Source organism: Artibeus jamaicensis, unplaced genomic scaffold, assembly GCF_021234435.1.
Source record: "Artibeus jamaicensis isolate MK-2021 breed Jamaican fruit bat unplaced genomic scaffold, CSHL_Jam_final scaffold_474, whole genome shotgun sequence".
In the NCBI taxonomy this organism is placed as follows: Eukaryota; Metazoa; Chordata; class Mammalia; order Chiroptera; family Phyllostomidae; genus Artibeus; species Artibeus jamaicensis.
The window spans coordinates 7,443,433-7,464,314 of NW_026522046.1; the positions used below are offsets into that span (position 1 = coordinate 7,443,433).

The 20,882-nt window shown below is 38.6% G+C and overlaps 1 protein-coding gene across 4 annotated transcripts in view; it reads right to left on the minus strand.

Moving 5' to 3' along the window:
* Positions 1-20,170, minus strand: part of ATP11B (ATPase phospholipid transporting 11B (putative)) — a 106,718-nt gene extending 86,548 nt beyond the window's left edge. For all 4 annotated transcript variants that reach the window (XM_053657598.1, XM_053657594.1, XM_053657595.1 and 1 more), the window contains exon 1: positions 19,839-20,170. In XM_053657598.1, the coding sequence (XP_053513573.1) occupies positions 19,839-19,865 (27 nt within the window). In that variant the 5' untranslated portion in view covers positions 19,866-20,170. The remainder of the gene's footprint in view (positions 1-19,838) is intronic.
* Between the last annotated feature and the right edge of the window lie 712 nt (positions 20,171-20,882).

Here is a 20,882-nt window from a genome sequence, read left to right on the forward strand (position 1 = left end):
CTAAATTTGAGGCTCTAAAAGATATATAAATCTTTAACAAGATGTCAAGACAACTGAGACCGAGAACCAGTGATATAGAATTTTATTTTTTGTGAAATTCCACCAAGAATGGAATTTACTATGTTCACCTGAACTTAAGAATAAAAAATAATAAACAAAAACCCTCCCAAAACATACATATATATACATATATACACATATGTAATATACATACTACTGCACTACTTAATTCATGACTAAAATTACCAGTGATCACATACTCAAGCATGGGAACTCCTGAGATTCTTCTCAATTAAGATGATACATTGAAATGTTCAAAAAAATAAAATCAGTTTTCAATTAAACTGAACTTGAATTCAGCATCACCATATTCCAAGATAACATAATTTAAAATAAGATGACAATTCCAGGAGAATAAGTTTTCCTTAGTCCCAAAGAAGCCATAACATTCACTTACACATTTTGAATTTTCTCAGTTCTGATTAATTCACATTATCTCATCCACTCATGCTATAATCAATGACATGTACATTATGTGTGTATATTCTTTTGTATACATAATATAGTTAAGTTTATATTTGTGACTGTAGTATAAGTACAGCCAAATGCCCCTTATAGAAATTGAACCTATTCAGTTCATTGGTATCATCTTCTCTGCAACAAATTACATTAGCCACAAACTAAATAAAAACAGAATACGACTGTCCATAAATAAATAAAATGACTTATAGCAGGGTCCATAAATGGGTTCAGGTCTGTGATTCTCTGTATGCCAATTTGCATATGTGGATTTTTTTCTGATAAAAGTGAGCATAGTTTTCATAATGTAAAGAAGTTTAAAATCACTTACCCAAAAGTTTTGCTTTTGTAATCAGTTCCCCATTTCGATATTCTGTATTTTTAAATGACACAAGAAAATCTTTGTTTCCACAACACCTCTTTTTAACAAGAGTCAAAATAAAACATCTGTTACCAAATTAATTGTATAACTATACTGTTATTGTTAAATTCAAGTATAGTTTCAAACTATTTCTAACAAGCATTGTCAGCAATTCTATGGCACTGCGAAATACAATCTGAACTCTCTAACAACTAGGATACATGCCAGGGTTCAGAAACTTTTGGCACGTAGTACATTTTCTGCAGTCATCCAGACTACCTGTTCACACCCTCAACCCTTTGATGCTTGCCTGCTGCTTTCTCCTCAGATCTCATCTTGTTTCAGGCAAAGGAATCAAGACAGGTTAATGCTATTCTGGCCACCTGATGTGGGCTTTGGAAGCACACAATTTTTAATTATTTAAAAATAAAAACTCTCATACCCTAAGAAAGTTTGAAATTCAAAACCTCTTTTCTATTCTGTCTGGATTTATGTTACATCTACAGGTACAAAACAAAGTGGGTATTTAAGTTGGAAAAAAGTGCCATGTGGCATTCGGAGGAAGAACTGACAACACACAGGACTCATATGAAAGAGGCTCCTTTGGTGACACAAACTGACGAGACCTCGGGAAACAAAACAAACAAATGCTTTATAACTTTTAGAAGTTGGTTTTGGCGCAAAACAGTATTTGAAAATAAATCACAACATTTTTACACCAACTATACTAGCTTCTGAGTTACCTTAAAATCCCAAATATTTTATTAAAAAAGAAGCACAAGCATTACATATAAAAGAGCTAAGCTATTTAATTATAGTCGTATAATTAAATATTATCACATTTCTTTAAGAAAAACATCATCTTTAGAGTTCACAGTGATCAATATAAATTTGTGCTTCTTATTCTTATATGTGATCTAGTTCCTCCATAACAGAAAAGTTTTCAAACTTTAAAGAAAAACCCTCAAAATAACAATAAAAAAAGCTTCAGCCCTGGCTGGCGTGGCTTAGTTGGAGCATCACCCCATAGACCAAAGGGTCATGGTTCAGTTCCCAGTTAGGGCCTGTAGGAGAAGGCAACCGAGTCAGTGTTTCTCTCTCTCTGCAATAAAATAATGTCCTCGGGTGAGGATAAAAAATAAAAGAAAATCTTAAAAAAAAAAGATTCAGAATCAAAAAAGCAATAGCATTATCATTAAAACAAATGGACTGAAGCTTTATTTACGTCACATGCTTTGACCTATCAATTTTTTAAACAGGAAACCTGTTTTGAAGAATCCTTAAACCAAGAAACTGCTATTAAATAACCACAGCAGAAGCAATAACAAAAACCAACAATCTTCACCTATCAGGTCTACTTATACAACATAGACATCTGACCTTTCATCTTGACGTAATTATAAACATTATAATTAGTCCATAAGACTCTTGCTTTTATGTATAATAAAAGTGTATGCCTTTCCTGTTATGATAGGTACAATGTAATACCAAGCATTTGTATTTAGCAAGTCAATCCAAATAATGCTGTTACTGAAATAATATTTTTGAATGATCATATACTTTGCTCTACAGGTTTTCCTACTCGCCTACTGTTTCCTGATTGGTTGCTTACGTGTGATTTTCTATTCTCATTGACAGAACTATATGTTAACAGTTCTCTGTTACAGCTAAGAATTATATGCCTCAAAGTCAAAATTCCTTTTGGGAATGAGCTTAAAGAAAGGAAGGAAAGAAGGCAGGCAGGCAGGCAGGCAGGCTGGCTGGCTTCAGAAACCATTTTGGAAATAAAGCTGGTAGGCCCAAATGAAAGAACAGATCAAAGCCCCAAAACAGAACTAAGCAGTGAAGAGACAGCCAACCTATAAGATGCAGCACTTGAAACATTGGTATTTAGGAAGCTCATACAAATGGTTGAGTATGGTCGCAAAATAGAGGAAACAGTAAAGGCTATGCAAAGTGAAATAAAGAAAAATGTATAGGGAACCAAAAATGATGGGAAGGAAACTGGGACTCAAATCAACAATTTGGAGATGGAAGATACAAACATTCAACCAGAACAAAGAAACAAGATTCCAAAAAAATGAGGAGAGGCTCAGGAACTTCTGAGACAACTATAACATTCCAACACCCAAATCACAGGGGTGCCAGAAGGAAAATAGGAAGAGCAAGAAATTGAAAACTTATTAGAACAAGTAATGAAGGAGAATTTCCCCAATATGGCAAAGGAAACAGATTTCCGGTAAGTTCAAAAAGCTCAGAGTCCCAAAGAAGTTGGACTTAAGGAAGCACATACCAAGGCATATCATAATAACATTACCCAAGATTAAAGATAAGGAAAGAATCTTAAAAGCAGTAAAAGGAAACAGTTACCTACAAAGGAGTTCCCACAAGACTCGGATGATTTCTCAAAGGAACCTTGCAGGCAAGAAGGGGCTGGAAAGAAGTATTCCAGGTCATGAAAGGCAAGGACGTACATCTGAGATTACTCTCCCCAGCAAAGCTTTCAGGTAGAATGGAAGGGCAGATAAAAAGCTTCCCAGATAATGTCAAGTAAAAGGAGTTCACTATCACCAAGCCCTTACTGTATGAAATGTTAAAGGGAATAATCTAAGAAAAAGATTAAAAATATGTACAGTAAAATAACAACAAACACAACTATCAACAACTGAATCTAAAAAAAAAAAACCCTGCTAAGCAAACAACTAGAACAGGAACAGAATCACTGAAATGGAGATCACACGTAGGGTCATCCGCAGGGAGGGAAAGTGAGGAGAATGGGGGAAACTGTACAGGGAATAAGAAGCACAAACAGTAGGTACAAAATAGACAGTTAGGTTAAGAATAGTGTAGGAAATGGAGAAGCCAAAGAGGTTCTATGCATGACCCATGGACACAAACTAAGGTGGTGGGAAGGATGCTGGTGGGAGGGAGGTTCAGGATGGAGAGAAATAAAGGGGGGAAAAGAAATGGGGCAATTGTAATAGCATAATCAATAAAATATTTAAAACAAAAGAAATAAGGTTGGTAATAATCTCACAATCACTGACAGGGGGGTGCCTACTGGCATTTTGTTAGTGGGGGGGGGGCAGAGATACTGGACAGTCAGCAATGCATCGTAGAATCCTTACAACTAAGAAATGTCCTGTGAACCCGACAACTTTCAAATGTCATGCTTGATACTCATATTGGTAAAAATATCTTTAGAATAATATGAATTTCCTATTTAAATGTAAACACAAAATCTTTTGTATGAAAATATTAATTTTTCAGGAATGCAACTACCATGCAAATTGAAGACATGCTTTGTTTTGCCAGAACTTTATGAAGAGTGGTTCACTCTGAGAAAACTGCATTGCCAATGGAAATGCCACTTGGACTTGAGCCACTAAAACACTACATGTTCAGCAGTCTGCATTAATAGCTGTGCATTCCCATGATTACAGTAACTGATAATTATGTCTAGGGTGAGAATTCACATACTGAAACAGGTATTATTTAATATAAAGTATTTATTTTTCCTTCACATGACAACTAGAGCTTTAATGTTGACTTTTTAAAAAAAAATCTCACACATAATGTTATCTTTATTTTAGACTGAGAAAAGCTTTATTACAGAGAAGAGTAAGAACCTAGATCTTACTCTTACTACAAAGAACAAGAAGCTCTATAAACAAGGAGGCTCAAGAAGTCCTGGTGAGAGTCCCTGAGACAAGAACAGATTACACACTGGCCAGGGAAAATGGAGGCTCATTAAAGGGATACTTCTTGGCTTCTCTCAGAGAATGGGGTAGATGGTGCACTGTATCTTCCTAAGAAAAATACTTTGGGGAGGGAGAGGGGTACTATTTGAAAGAAGGTGAAGGGACTAGTCAAGAAACATGTGAAGGACCCCTGGACATGAACAATGGGGTGGGGACTCACTGAGGAAGTGGGGGGAGCGAGGGAAATAATTGAAACAACTGTAAAACATTAAAAAAATTAAAAAGAGAAGAAGAAGAAATGTACTTCCCTCAAGCCCTATTTGTTTGGGCATAAAGTTCAAATGATTTGATCCTGCCAATAATCATATCTGACGTGTAAAATTTTCAATTTATTAAGCTTCATCTCGTAGAGCATAATGGTGTCAGTGTCCTTAAACTTGGGTGGGTATAAAAGGACCAATTTCTTACCACTGCCCCAGACTTCTAGTGTCACAGAGAAAACTTTACAAGGCTATAAAAAAAACAACAAGCCAATCAAGTACACTGTTCTTTTTTTAGAATAATTTCATTTTTCAAAAACCGAGGCAAAACTGGCATGGATACATACTCTAGAGACTATCAAATAACAAATGGAGTGTGACTCGGAACTTATTAAAATTTGACCTTATATACTTATATAAAAAGCAGAAATGACTACATGAAGAGAAAGTCATTAGCTGAACCTCTCACAAGTAGTTCTGGGCATTAATAATGTTGACTGTTTTTAAAAAACAGTATTTGTCCCCTCATTGGATAAAAACAATTCTGGTAGATTTACACAATGGAATATACTACAGCAGTAAAAAGGGAACTCTTACCTTTTGTGACAGCACAGGTGGACCTATTATACTAAGTACAATAAGACAGTCAGTAAAAGACAAATACCGTATGATCTCACCTATAGGTGGCATCTAATGAACAAAATAAGCTAGCAAGCAAAATAGAATCAGAAGCGTAAAAGCATGGAACAGAATGAATGCTTGTAAGAGGAGAGTGGGGAGGTGAGGCTGGTTGAAAGACAGTGAAGGAATTGGCCAAAGAACATATATGCATGACCCATGGACATGAACTGCTGTGTGAGGGTTGCCTGAGGGAGGAGGGTGAGTGGAGGAGGGAAAAGTCGAAAAATTGGTAATAGTATAACCAATAAAATATAATTTAAATTAAAAATAAATAAGATAAACCAAGTTATTTGTATCAGCAGGTTATATGTTTAAATTTTATTTCAGGATAAAAAGAAAGGGGCAGTCATTTGGTTAGAAACAGGGGATACTGGGGCCGATAGGATGAAAATCAACAAAGTGCTTGTACGGCCAAATATAAGTTATATTACAAGTATTCACTACCTTGGGTCTATAACAGAATTACTCACATTACAAGCTGCTGCTCATACCAAGAGCAGTATAGCCATTATTCAAACCAGGAAACTATAATAAATATTTCTAAGTACAAATTTAAATAGGCTAATGTATTAGGTAAAAGATTCTGAAGTATAAAAAATACAGTGAACTCAAAGAACAGAGATGTACGAATCCTATTTAGTTTAGACAAGAACTGAAACAAAAAGTAGAGAAAACTAGGGTGAAAGGAACACAACTGTCTTAATAATAATTTTATAAGGTGGGAACCTGAGAAACATGTTTCAGAAGAACGTAAAACATGTTTATAGAAGGTTAAAAAAGAGAACTCAGCAAATCCTAAACTGCTGTGAGAATCTGAAAATTAAATTTTAAGCACAGAAGTGATTATTTGGCAACATTAGGTTAAACTGGTATTTTTTTAAAAAACAGAAAAGAATACTTGAGCGTATTTTCAGATTTTTCAGCAAGCAGTTCACTTAGCCTGTATAGTGACTACTAAAATTGTACTGCTGATCTGCAATTCTTGCCTTCTGTATATAAGGAAAGGAATTTACTTTAGCAACCAACCAGAGTATTCACTGAGTACTTTTGTTACAGGCTTGTTCTCGCCGATGCAGAAAAGAATTACAGGTCAGTGAGCCTATTAGTGTGCAAGCAAAGCTTATTAGTGAATGGGAGAGCAAAAGCAAGACTGGTTAGAGCAAGAGTGGCAAAAGGCCCAGGGGGCCAAAAGGGGTGGCCTAGCAGCATGGTGGCCAGGCCCTGACATCCTCCCCATTGCCAGCCTTACCCCCTCCCACAGTGTGGCAAGAGAGAGTCATGCGCAGAGAGCAAGTCCTTTTGTTCTGAGGACTTACATGGTTGTCAGCATGAGGGTGAAAGAGTTACATTTTGATTGACAGGTAAAGGTAGTGCCAGTTTTCAATGGAGAGATTACTGCCTAAATGTAGGTATGGGTGAGGGTCTGTTAGCCCAAATCTTTATCTTGCTTCAGACTCTATTTGCTCATTTTTCTAATGTGATGGGAGGCAGGCAGTTAACCAAAGTTGTTTACGGGTGTTTTCTTTTGGGCTCTGCAGTCCTCCTTCCCTTCTCCCTTCTAGGCCTTGGGATGAATACACAGCGTCAAGGTTTTCCTTTTCTCAGCTAGTGGAGATGATACGCATAACACACTGTCAAGGGATTCCCCTGCCTATGCCTACGCTATCATAATTTACTTGTGTTGATCCAGACGCCTGACAGCCTTATCAGACCAGGCTCAGGATTACTGGATCAACACGTGAACTTTTGCTTCTAGCCTCCTGTATTAAGTTCTTTGTTAGACTGTCATGGCGAGGGCCCTGCCTTTATTTCCTCTCTGGCCACTCATTCCTACTTGCTACCTAAGTATTAAAAGGTGTTGCCTGGCAACCAGGAGCTAGCCACTGGCCAGCAACAGTAGCCGCAGTCTCAGGATTCTGCTGTGTTCCCTCCTGCAAGACCTCCTATGTCGTTTTGTAGTGTGCTAAGGAGCACTGATGATAAAAATATAAAATAATTCTTCTTGAAAGTCTGAAAAACTGTCTGAGCCCAAGAATACTAGAAAACTAAATGTTATCCCAAATGGGATTTTTAAACCAGAAAAAAGACATTAATGAAAAACTAACATCTGAATAAACTATGGAGTTTAATTAATAATAATGTATTAATTAAACAAATTAGACTTCTGGCCAAGATGGAGGCGTAGGTAGAAACACTGTACCTCCTCCCACAACCAAGTTTAAATACAACAAAGTTTTAGTAACAAAAACGCAGCCAAAACACAGAGAATTGAACTATAGGGAAGTCCAACAACAATGCCGAACCATTCAGCCAGACCGGTAACAGGGGCGGAGTCAGCTGCAGAGCAGGGTTGCACAGGAAAAATCAGTCAGGCCCAGTGAAGGCGCAAGGTGGCCGGCTGACTGTGGTCACACATTCATGTGCAGATAAACCAGCAAAGTAGCAAGCAGTGACACAGACTGAGCAGGCCCCAGCGGCAGGAAGCAGCAGAGGGGACCACCTTTGCCCCTCTCTGACCCCGCCCCCACATACACCGTCACAAACCAGCTACTGACTTGCCCTGCCCTGGTGAACACCTAAGGCTCCGCTCCTCACATGTAACAGGCACGAACAGACCAAAACATGGCTCAAGAAGAACTCAAAGCCCAAGACCCGATAACTCTAAGCAAACAAGAAATTGCCAACCTATCAGATGCACAGTTCAAAACACTGGTGATCAGGATGCTCACAGAACTGGTTGATTTTAGTCACAAATTAGAGGAACAAATGAAGGCTAAACTAATTGAAATGAAGGGAAATGCACAGGAAACCAATAGTGATGGAAAGGAAACTGGGACTCAAATCCAGGGATTGTACCAGAAGGAAGAAAAAAATGACCAAACAGAAAAATATGAAGAAACAAGAATTCAAAATATTGAGGAGAGGCTTAAGAAACTCCAGGACATCTTTAAACACTCCAACATCCAAATTATAGGGGTACCAGAAGGGGAAGAGGAAGAGCAACATGTGGAAAACTTATTTGAACAAATAATAAAGGAGAACTTCCCCCATCTGGCAAAGGAAATAGACTTCCAGGATATCCAGGAAGCTCAGAGAGTCCCAAAGAAGTTGGAACCAAGAAGGAACACACCAAGGCACATCATAATCACATTAGCCAAGATTAAAATGAAGGAGAGAATCCTAGAAGCAGTGAGAGATAAGGGGACAGTCACCTACAAAGGAGTTCCCAGCAGACTGTCAGCTGATTTCTCAAAAGAGACCTTGCAGGCAAGAAGGGGCTGGAAAGAAGTATTCCAAATCATGAAAACCAAAGACCTACAACCAAGATTGCTCTATCCAGCAAAGCTTTCCTTTAGAATGAGAGGGCAGATAAAGTGTTTCTCAGATAAGGTCATGTTCAAGGAGTTCATCATCACCAAGCCCTTATTATATGAGATGTTAAAGGGACTTATCTAAGAAAAGGAAGATAAGAAATATGAATAGTAAAATAACAGCAAACTCAGAATCATTTAAGACCACACCTAAAACAAAAACAAAAGCAAACAATTAGAACAGGAACAGAGACACAGAAATTAAGATCACATGGAGGGTTAGCAACAGGGGAATGGGAGGAGGGGGGAAAAGGTACAAAGAATAAGTAGCAAAGATGGTAGGTAGAAAATAGACAGGGGAGGGCAAGAACAGTATGGGAAATGTAGAAGCTAAAGAATTTATGACATATGGACATGAACTAAAGGGGGAGAATTGGGTGGAAGAGGGTGTGCAGGGTGGAGGGGAGTGAAGAGGGGGAATGAGACAACTGTAATAGCATAATCAAATATATTTTTTAAAAGTTTATTTTTAAAAATTATAAAGACAGTCCTCAAAAACAAGGATGTCATAAATTTAAACAAATACACACACACAAATATGTGTTTTACACACACTGACCTAGTTTTTCTCATTTTGTTGTAGGCCACTAAAAACAATCTCAATCTACAGAAAACATCATCATTAGGAAGCCCACGGTCTACGACAGCGATTTTCAACCCCTTCATCTCCTGGCACACACAAACTAACACAATTCTGCAGCACCCAAAAAAATACATTATATATAGTTTTTGCCGATCTGAAAAAAAAAACAGGTATAGTTTTGATTCATTCACACAGAATGGCTACTGTTGTGTTGGCTGTTGTCATTTTTTAATTTAATAATCTAAGGGACAAAGGAGGTCAGTGCCCCTAGTCGTCAGGTATTGCATGTTTTAAAACTTCTTGCAGCATGCCAGTTAAAATTGCTGGTCTAAAGAGACTACAAACTGTAAAGATTCTTAAAAGGGTTTCTGATTATTTAAGAATTTGAACTTCCACTAGCTCCTAATGAATTTCTAACTTTCTTTGTTTTTTTAATTCTGCAAATATATGTTGGACAGATCAACACTGACAGGTCAGCACTGCATCAATGCCCTTTAATGGGGTCTACAGAGTTGGATCCACAAAATCTAAGGGTCACCTGCATATGTAAGTTGAGAGGCAAGTTCCTTCACAACATTTAAATTTCAACAGGAAAACACAATTAGAGAACTACCTCCCTGTCTTTTAATAGCAAAGAATCAAGAACCTCCTCACATCTTTGTTAGAGTTTTGGGGAACTTTTACATTAAAGAGTATAGTGGAGAACTCAGATGAGCAAGCGTATCTACTTTCTCTTCCTAGCAAGAGTGAAAAATAATTTCCTAGGTAACATGATTAAATCCTGAACTCAAGCTTTATCTGCCAGTTGCACTCATCGCAAAGGACTCTTCAAAGTGAAATCTCAGAATATCAACATGCAACACAAGCATCTGTTAATAAAAATGGACTCAATACTATGCACTGTACCAAGTTTAAGTAAAAATATCTGACTATTCTGAAATATTATGGCACTTAATATGTCATTTGTTACATTATCCTATAATTTAATTTTTTAATTCAGTATATAAATGCCAGTAGGCACTGATTATGTGCTAGGTAATATGCTTGATACTGTGAAAATACCAAAATGGGACCTCAGGGGCCTTCTCTGACTAAAACCTCATTTTTAAAAAGTACGGTCTCTTACTAAGTACACAATGAAACTATCAAGTAAAATGAGTAAAATTTTGACTGAAACAAGTCATTAGATAACTCACTCATTTTCCTACCGACAAATTATCAAACACATTCTTCTGAATAAAAAGTTGAGGTTATCTACTCTTTATTCAGAGTTATGTACTCTTTATACAGTTAATCAAATTAATGGCATAATTTCATTACTGTACAGATGTTCTAAAATACATATGTGTATATATATATATATACACACACACACACACACACACACACACACAACTATCCTATCTCTTTTAAGCATTTCTATTTCATCACAAACTTCTCAAACTCTAAAATAATTTGGTGGCTCCTAAGGTTCGAGATGAAGAAAAAATGGAAACTTTCAAAAACTTCCAAAAAATTTGCCATGCAGCTCAAAATGAACTCAAATGTATTGCATTTTATGTTAGGTAACATTTTTCAGATGTGATATACATTAAGGTGTAAGCAAGACCTAACTTCTTATGGTACCTAAAATATTATGTCAACTTGAAAATGGCCAAAGAACTCTTAATCGCCTTTCTCCTTTTCCTCTACATACCTGTCACCCCCATCTCCAGAGTACCACTGCTGCCTAGAAATGTCTTCCCCTGACCTCTCCTACAGTCTCGCCTCACTCTCAGGCACATTCAGTGGCAGGACTGGGAAAGAGAGACATACAGGGAAAACTGCTGCGACTGCTAAACTCCCTGAAAAAAACTCTCTGGATTCAAGCCCTGTCTGGGGCATTAAGTAGTCATTGATCTTAGAAAAGTCCATACTTGGAACTCTTCCTTTACTTCACAAAAGCAGAGATGGATAAAAATCTCTCTTTTTTTCCTTCAATAAGAAGACTTAGCTAGCTTAAGATAATCATTTCTGATAATCATTCCAGACCAGAGTCCCAAAGGCTCTTCTCTTCCCCTTTGGGACTCTGGGTCTGCAAACAGGCCGCCTGAAGTTCAAGTCCCATGGCATTATAAGGATTAATAAGTAGCACCCCCTTTGTATCTGGGTCTTAGAGTTAGGTTCAGTTGAAAGGAGGCTGGAAAAAAGTTGTGTACCTTTAAATATACATAAAATCTAAGAGATAATAAAATGTTATTTTTAAAAGAACATAGTGAGACAAATCAGGCAAATATACATCAATAACAGATAGAAATGAAAGAGGTCCAATAATAAATCCTGGAAATGAGAACAGTCACTTATATCAAAAATACAGAAGACAGGATAAGCTCTAGACTGGAGGCGAGGTGAGAGAGTTAGCAGACTGGAAGTTAGGACTAAGAAATTCACACTGGAAGCAGCACATAATAAAAACAGATGGAAAATATGGAAAAGAAATTAACAGCCATCAAGGACCAATTAATGTGAAGAAGTGTTCCAGGTGAGAAAAATTAAAGGCTGAGAAGTAATATGTAAAGGGAAAAAAGGGGCTGAAAATCTTCTGAACTGTAGAAATAAGAGCCTTCAGATTAAAAGCACAATTGCAGAGCAGAAAAAACAAAAGTAATATTTAAAAAATGATGATACAACACAGTAAAGTTGAAAAACATGGACAGAGAATCTTAAAAAAACAATGTCAAAGAGATTATCAACAAAGTAATGACAATTAGATTTAAAGTGTATTTTTACACCAGTGGTACTTAAATTCTAGAAAACAATGTAGTAAGTAGTATCTTCAAATGCTGACTGAAAGTAATTGTTAATCTAAAATTCTGCATCCACCTAAATTAGTATCCAATTATAATTGTAAAATAAAGACATTTTAAGTCACAAAACCTAAGAACATTTACCACCCATTAATACTCCTTGCTTTAAAAAAAAAAAGTAAATCTAGAGAGAAGAGATGGCATCTAGAGAAAAAAGATGAACAATGAAAGGACAGCAAACTCACAGTTATTAACAACCACACCTAAAACAAAAGCAAATTAAGAGGACAGCTAGATCAGGAGTGAACCATAGAAATGAAGATCACGTGGAGGGTTAGCAACAGGGGAGTGCGAGAAGGAGAAGGGGAGAGAAGGTACAGAAAATAAGTAGCATAGACAGTAGATAGAAAATAGGGGGAAATGTAATATATCACATAAAAGCAAAGGCAAAAAACACATGATCATATCAACAGACGCGGAAAAAGCTTTTGATAAGGTACAACACCAATTTATGATAAAAACACTCAGCAAAATGGGAACAGAGGGAGCATTCCTCAACATAATAAAGGCCGTATATGAAAGACCTACAGCCAACATCATACTCAATGGGCAAAAACTAAAAGCTTTTCCACTAAGATCAGGAACAAGACAAGGATGTCCACTCTCACCACTTCTATTCAATATAGTATTGGAAGTTTTAGCCACAGCGATCAGGCAAGAAAAAGAAATAAAAGGCATCCAAACTGGAAAGGAGGAAACAAAATTGTCAGTGTTTGCAGACGACATGATAGTGTACATGGAAAACCCTATAGACTCTACCAAAAAACTGCTCTTACTAATTAATGAATTTGGCAAAACAGAGGGTTACAAAGTCAATATCCAGAAATCAAAGGCATTTTTGTACACCAACAACGAAACAGCAGAAGCAGAAATCAAGGAAAAAATCCCATTCGATTTAGCAAAAAAAAAAAAAAAAAAAACCCCAAAACCTAGGAATAAACCTAACCAAGGAGGTAAAAGACCTGTATGCAGAAAACTATACAACATTGAAGAAAGAAATCAAGGAAGAAACAAACAAATGGAAACATATACTGTGTTCACGTACCAGAAGAATTAACATCATTAAAATGTCCATACTACCCAAAGCAATTTACAGATTCAATGCAATACCTAGTAAAGTATCAATGGCATATCTCACAGACATAGAACAAACACTTCAAAAATTTATATGGAACCATAAATGACCCCGAATAGCAGCTGCACTTTTGAGAAACAAGAACAAAGTAGGAGGGATCACAATACCTGATACCAAACTGTATTACAAGGCCACTGTAATCAAAACAGCCTGGTACTGGCATAAAAACAGGCACATAGACCAATGGAACAGAACAGAGAGCCAAGAAATCAACCCAACCCTCTACAGTCAATTAATATTCAACAAAGGGGGGCAGTAACATAAAATGGAGTAAAGATAGCCTCTCTAACAAATGGTGTTGGGAGAACTGGACAGCTACGTGCAAAAAAATGAAACTTGAGCACAAACTTACACCATACACCAAAATAGATTCAAGATGGATAAAAGATTTAAATATAAGTCATGAAACCATTAAAGTCCTAGAGGAGAACATAGGCAGGAAAATCTCAGATATTTCACGCAGCAGCATATTTACTGATATGTCCCCTAGAGCAAGGAATATAAAGGAAAAAATAAACAAATGGGATCTCATCAAAATAAAAAGCTTCTGTGTGACTAAAGAAAACAGTATTAAATTAAAAAGACAACCAACTCTATGGGAAAATATATTTGCCAATGATACCTCAGACAAAGGTTTAATCTCCAAAATATACAAAGAACTCACATGACTGCACTCTAAGAAGACAACTAACCCAATTAAAAAATGGGAAAAGGACTTGAACACACACTTCTCCAAGGAGGACATACAGAATATCCAGAGACACATGAAAAGATGATCAATATTGCTAGCCATCAGAGAGATGCAAATTAAAACCACTTACACCGGTCAGGATGGCTATCATAAACAAAGCAACAAACAACAAATGTTGGCGAGGGTGTGGGGAAAAGGGGACCCTAGTTCACTGTTGGTGGGATTGCAGACTGGTACAACCATTATGGAAAACAGTATGGAATTTTCTCAGAAAAATAAAAATCGACCTGCCTTTTGACCCAGCAATTCCACTGCTGGGATTATATCCTAAGAATCCTAAAACATCAATTTCAAAGAACCTATGCACCACAATGTTCATAGCAGCACAATTTACGATAGCCAAGAGTTGGAAGCAACCTAGGTGCCCGTCAGTAAATGAATGGATCAAAAAATTGTGGTACATTTACACAATGGAATTCTATGCAGCAGAGAGAAAGAAGGAGCTACTACCCTTTGCAACAACATGGATGGAACTGGAAAGCATTATGCTGAGTGAAATAGGCCAGGTGTTGAAAGACAAATACCATATGATCTCACCTTTAACAGGAAGCTAAACAACAAAACAAACAAGCAAGCAGAATAAAAACAAAAGACACTGAAATAGAGAATAGGGGGACAGTGACCAAAGGGGAGAGGGGAGGGAATCTAAGGGGAAAAAAGGGGAGGTATTTGGAGGAACAAATATGAAGGACACAAGGACAAGAACTAAGGGGGGTGGAAATGGGAGGGAGGTGGGGAGCACAGGGCAGGTTGGGCTGGGATGGGAGAAATAGAAAACTGTACTTGAAAAATAAGTAAATAAAAAAATAATAAATAAAAGGGACTAACCACATAAAAAAAAAAAGAAAATAGATAGGGGGGAGGGTAAGAATAGTAGGGGAAATATAGAATCTAAAGAACTTGAGACACGTGTTCATGAACTAAAGGGGGGAATGGTGGGGGAGGGGTATGCAGGGTGGAGGGGAATGACGGGGGGGGGGGGAATAGAACAAATGGAATGGCATAATCAATAAAATAAAAATATATATTTTTTTAAAAACCACCAGGAAAAATAACTTTTCATTTTGAAGAAAATAAATTACCTACTTTATCCCATACACAAAAATCCATTTCAAATACATTAAGAACCTAAATGCTGGAAAATTAAATTTTAAGACAATTCTCAGAAAACATTAAGAAAACAGCCTTCTGATCCTGGCATAGGAATTTCTAAACAAGTAATAAAAAGCGGTAATCATTTGCCTAATAAATTTACTTATAGATAAGTTTTAAACTTCTGTATCAAAAAGATACTATCAACAAAGTTAAATACGAGGGACAGACTGGAAGAAGATATGAATTTATAACAAATACAACAATTAACATCTTGACTACAGAAGGAACTAAAAGGGAAAGACAAATACCCAATAGAAAAACAGGTATTCTTATTCACAGGAATGAAATACAGGACACCTGAATCTCAGCAGCAATCAGAAAGATGCAAATTAGAAAAAATGAGATACAAATTACACCCTGATCAGATCGGTAAATTTTTTCAAGTCTGACAGTACAAAGTTTTGACCAACATGTAGAGAAAGAGGAACTATTGTGTTTTGGAAAATAATTTGGCAACATCTAGTAACAGTCAGCATGTGTATACACCATGACCCAGCAATTTTACTTCTAAGTATTTCAATTTTAAAAAGCCATAAACATAAATAAGAACAGTCACTGCAATATTTTTGCAATAGGAAAAAATGACAACAATGCAAATATCTATTAGAGAAGAGATTTCTAGTAGACTGGCTAGGATAGTAACTCATTTTGGTAATTCCAGTGCCTAAGCAACATGCTATCACAGAGTAAGTGCTTAGCAAATGTTTGAGTAAATGAATGAATAAATAAATGAGAAAGAAATGGTGTCACCTAAAAGTGGATGCAGAACTGAGAAACAGCTTTTGTTATATGGAGAACTAAAACAAATGGATCAAAATCACAATCTTCATGGGATGAGATAAATAAGAAAATTATAGAATATATTAAATAGTTATAAGTGCTAAGATAAATAAAAATCAGGGAAGGAGAATAGGAAAGTCTTGGGGAGGGTTCGATTTTATACTGAATGTTCATAAAAGGCCTCCCCTATAACAACTGAATAAAGACATGAAGGGGAGTAAAGGAGCCAGCAGATAACTGGAGGAAGAACACTCTAGGCAGAAGTAACGGCCAGGGCAAAGATCCTGAGATTTAAGTACTATAGGTCTGACATTTCCAATGAATTACAGGAGGGCCAGTATGGATAAAGCAAAGTGAGTGAAGAGTGATGGGGAATGAGAAGTGATTTGGGGAAGAAAGTATACAGATCAAACAGAGCCTTTGGTTTTCACTCTGAGCAAGAAGACAAGTCCTTAGGTTGTAAATACAGGAATTCCATGATCTAACCTGTGATTTAATAAGATCACTCTGGCTATGCTGAAACAGGCTAAAGGGATAGAAGGGATATTTAATAACAATAATGGCAGTCATAAGGTTCTTTAAAGATCTGGTCAAGCTCCGTACTTCAGTGCTGCTGGGACACTTGGGATTCCTCTACTGCTTGACCCTCCCTAATCAAATGAAAAATTAGGTGTCTAAGAATACATGTCTGAACATGGAGATAAAAGAAGCAAATATCCTAAGATCTAGGTTCTTAAATGTTAACTGCTTTGGGTAAAACTTTTTAGCCACAGCAAAATAATATCACCACCACAGGCCTCTGCTTCCTTTTCCTACTCTTCATTCATTGAGAGGAAGGCAAACAGAAAGGCAAAGAATGCAGGTACTTCCAAACTGATGCTGAAATAAATCTGACTCATTCATTTATTCAACCAACGTTTGGTACTCACTGACCCACATTTATATCCTCAGTATTTAGCATATTATAATGTTTGCACACAGGAAGTGCTTTAAAAGCAGCATTACACTGCCTTATGAATATTATATATCAACTAAAATATGCATTGGGAAAGACTTTCCTTTAAAACTCTAAAGTAGTGCTGTCCAGTAGAGTTTCCTGTGATAATGAAAATGTTCCACTCTGAGCAGCCCAATATGGTATAGCTAATAGTCCCATGAATTTTTAATTTAATTAGAATTCTCATTTTAATAGTAAATATGGTTAATAACTATCATACACAACTAAATATTAGAATACAGTGAGTAGCTAATGACATTTGCACTAATATAATGAAGGTGCTGTCATATGAGTTAACACACATAATACGGTGCTAGAAATGAGTACATTGTGAATAATTTGCAAATTGCACCAAAAAGGCATTAAGAAAATTTTCTTAGTGTAATTTCAGCATTGTGAGCCAAAAAAGAAAAAAGAACTAAAGAGAAAAAAAAGGATATTCCAATCTTCTCTTTCCACTCCATTTCCCCAAGAGGTGGGTGGGGAATTAACCTTCTGACAACCCCCTGATTTTCCTCATTGAGTCTGATTAGTAAAAACAGTTTGTGGAGATAAGGAGTCAAGCATTTTCTGTAATTGGGGAGAAATTACTAGGGCATATCAATTATTTCTGTAATAAAAAGACTATAAATTTGGAGGGCATGACAGCGTAAAATGTTGAAAAGCAGGATTCATATAATGAATAAAGTGTGTTTTAGAATTCCAAAAACCTATCCTTGTGATTTGCATATTAATCTTACCAATTCTGTCCCATTTATCGCAATTTTTTAATGAACCTCTTACTAAAAGACATGGATGGCTCAATCCATTGAGCAAATAGAAGTATAATCTGAACTAGACTTTGAGTAATTCCTGGTGGAGTAACTGGAATAGCTGCTTATGACTGGGATAGTAAAATGTACTTTCATTACTCTGCATATCCATTATCGCTAATGTATAATTTAAGTGACTGTACAAAGTTAGTCAGAGGTACAAAGTCCTACCTTGGCACAGGTCTAATTACATACTTAGAAGATCTGATAACTTAAAAACAAAACCAGTGAGGTGAGCAACTAAATGCCAGAGATAGCATTTTTTATGCACACCAACTTGTTCAACTTGTTAACCACACAGTAAGGTAGTTGTCTTATAAATTAACCATACAACTCCCCACCCTTCCTTTCAGTTGCATTCACTTGAAATCATTAAAAAAAAAAACACTGCCAGACTGCCTGTCTTGAAGATGAGTGGTTTACACAACAAGTAAGATTGAATTCAGGTTAACAAAAACAGTTAACACTGAGAAGTGGTGTCTTGATCTAGGAAAAGCATTTAAGAGAACCACTTTAAAATGATCTGCCTACCAGACAAAAACACCATCAGGTAAATAATCCTTCTATACCGAAGACTGGCAGGTCAAAAGCGTGAGATCACACCTGTAATAATTAACTCCAAGTTACTGTGCTACAGCTTCCTGCAACAAAGTCCATCTTACCACAGTATGGTATTATAATGATATCATTAGCTTGGTTTCCTAACAAGGCGTATATCTGGAATATCTGAATTCACAATTAGCTAAAAATAGAAAGCCAACATTTGTTTGAGGGAGTGACGGGTAGTTCTAGCTTTATTTATAATTTTTTTAGAATAATGGCCCATGCAAAACGACTTCACAAGAAGGCTAGCTCTGCAACAGCCCACTTCTCAGTCTAAGCGTTAAAATGCTGTTCTAGCGCAGGGAGAGTAACCAATGCTTTGGTCTCATAAAAATCGCTTTCGTTTCACTGCCTTTTGAATGAATAAATGAAACCACTTAATTGTAGAAGCATTTAACTACCAGGATTTAGAAATTAAGCAGCAACCAGGAACAGACCTCATTATCGAGACAAGGTTAAGGCTTCAGCCAGGAGCAATTTTTGTCCTAATTTGTCACTGTTGCTTTAGTGTTGAAGTAGCCAGGAGGTAGGAAAGACTTTTTCCTCTCTGAATTCTAAGAAAGGTGGTGGTTTTTATATGCCTTAATCACCTTCTTCTAAGATTTCTCCCCCCTCCCTTCACCCCCGGCCCAGAAGTATCCCACTGGTCCCAAACCTGTCTCACGCCAACTGCCTTCAGGAGAAAGGGGGCGGAAAGTAAGGCCTACATTCCAAAAGTTTCACTTGGGCTGGGGTGAGGACACACAGTTCGACCTAACTACCCTACTTATCTTTTCCGAAACCAAACGGGGCGTTGGAATATTTTCTGTCCCTAACCCAGGCCTTGGGTAACACTTCTTCGGTTGCGAGGAGTTAGACTAGACAGGGAACCCTCCTTCTCGATAAGCAACGCCACACGGAGCAGCAGCAGTAACGCAAACAGGGACGAGAAGGGGCCTAAACGCAAACCCTCCCCCTCCCCTTCACCCAGACGTGTCCCGAATTGCTAGAGACAGGAAACGCTAGCCTCTTTCCCTTTCCGTGCCCTGTTCGCTCAGGGGGAACGACACTCTGGCCGAGGCCGCGGAGGACCTTCGAGGAGGCGCGAGGAACTGAGAAGCGGGGGCTGGGAGGCGAGACGCGCGCCGGGGCGGCTCAGGTTTTCGCCGGCTCCGGCCCCCGCGCCCGCCTCAGCCGAGGCCTAGCCTGCCGCCCGCGCCCCGGCCTCGCGACTCCTTCCCCGCCACCAGGGCTCCAGAGGCCGCGCGGGGGCGACAGGGAGGTAGCAGGACGGAGGTACCTACCAACTGCTGCCGGACCCAGCGCCACATGCCCCCGCCGTCGCCGTCCAGGTCCCGCGGGACGCGGGGACCGAGGACCTGCTGGTGGAGGCCGACGAGCCAGAGGGGGAAGCGCGGGAGCCCCTCTGGCTGAAGTTCCGTTCGCCGCTGCTGCCACCGCCACTTCACTCCCTGCGCCCGGTCCCCATCTCGCACGCTGCCCCGAGGTCCTACTGGCGCGAGCCGGGCGCCGCCCCCGCCCGGCACAGCTGAACCTGCCGCCTCGCCGCAGCCACTTTCATTATTGACCGTTGTCACCCGAATCACTGCCACAACCTCACCCCCTCCCTGCCCAGCCTAACCTGGGCCCGCCCCTGGCGCCTTGGCCCGCCCCCGGACGTGACGACAGGGTCTGTGCGGACCGGGGCACCTGTCGCTGTTGGTCTCAGCTGGTGCTGGGCTCAGCCGTGTGGGCGGTGCCGGGAGTGGGCGTGGAAAGGTGGGGCATTCTCGCAAGAAGTTCTCATCCTGTAACCCATGCCCTTTTCAGGGGTAGGATTAAGTCTTGTCCGTAGGTCAGTCTGTGGAGTCTGGGGCTTTGTGCTAACTGCTCCATCTGTACCTCCTATTGCATGCAGGTTTGTGTCTGCCTCTGTGCTTCCTTTGGTTCCACCACCCCTACCCCAGTCCCTCAACAGGCTAACGCAGCAATCTCGAGAGTACTAGGTTAATCCCCAAAGGTCTCTGCTTTTGTTCAAGCTTTAGCCTCAGCGCTGTTACAACGCCAGCCCTCTAGCAAACGACTGAGTTGGAGCTGAAGGACTCTTGATCACTCCCCTTAAGTAATTTTGAGAGGGACTGCAGCTCCTTGGTGCCTAGTCCACTGTGGTCCAGTGTTTCCAGGAGAATGGACGAGATGCTGTGTTTTGCAGTGCTAAATTGAAAGGTTAGAGTGAAAAACACTTTATGGGAAAGTAGTGGTTTACTTTCCCACTGCCAAACTCCTGCAATCAAAAACACCCAGACGCAGCAAGACATAGATCGGATAAGAGTGGATAAACGGAAGTA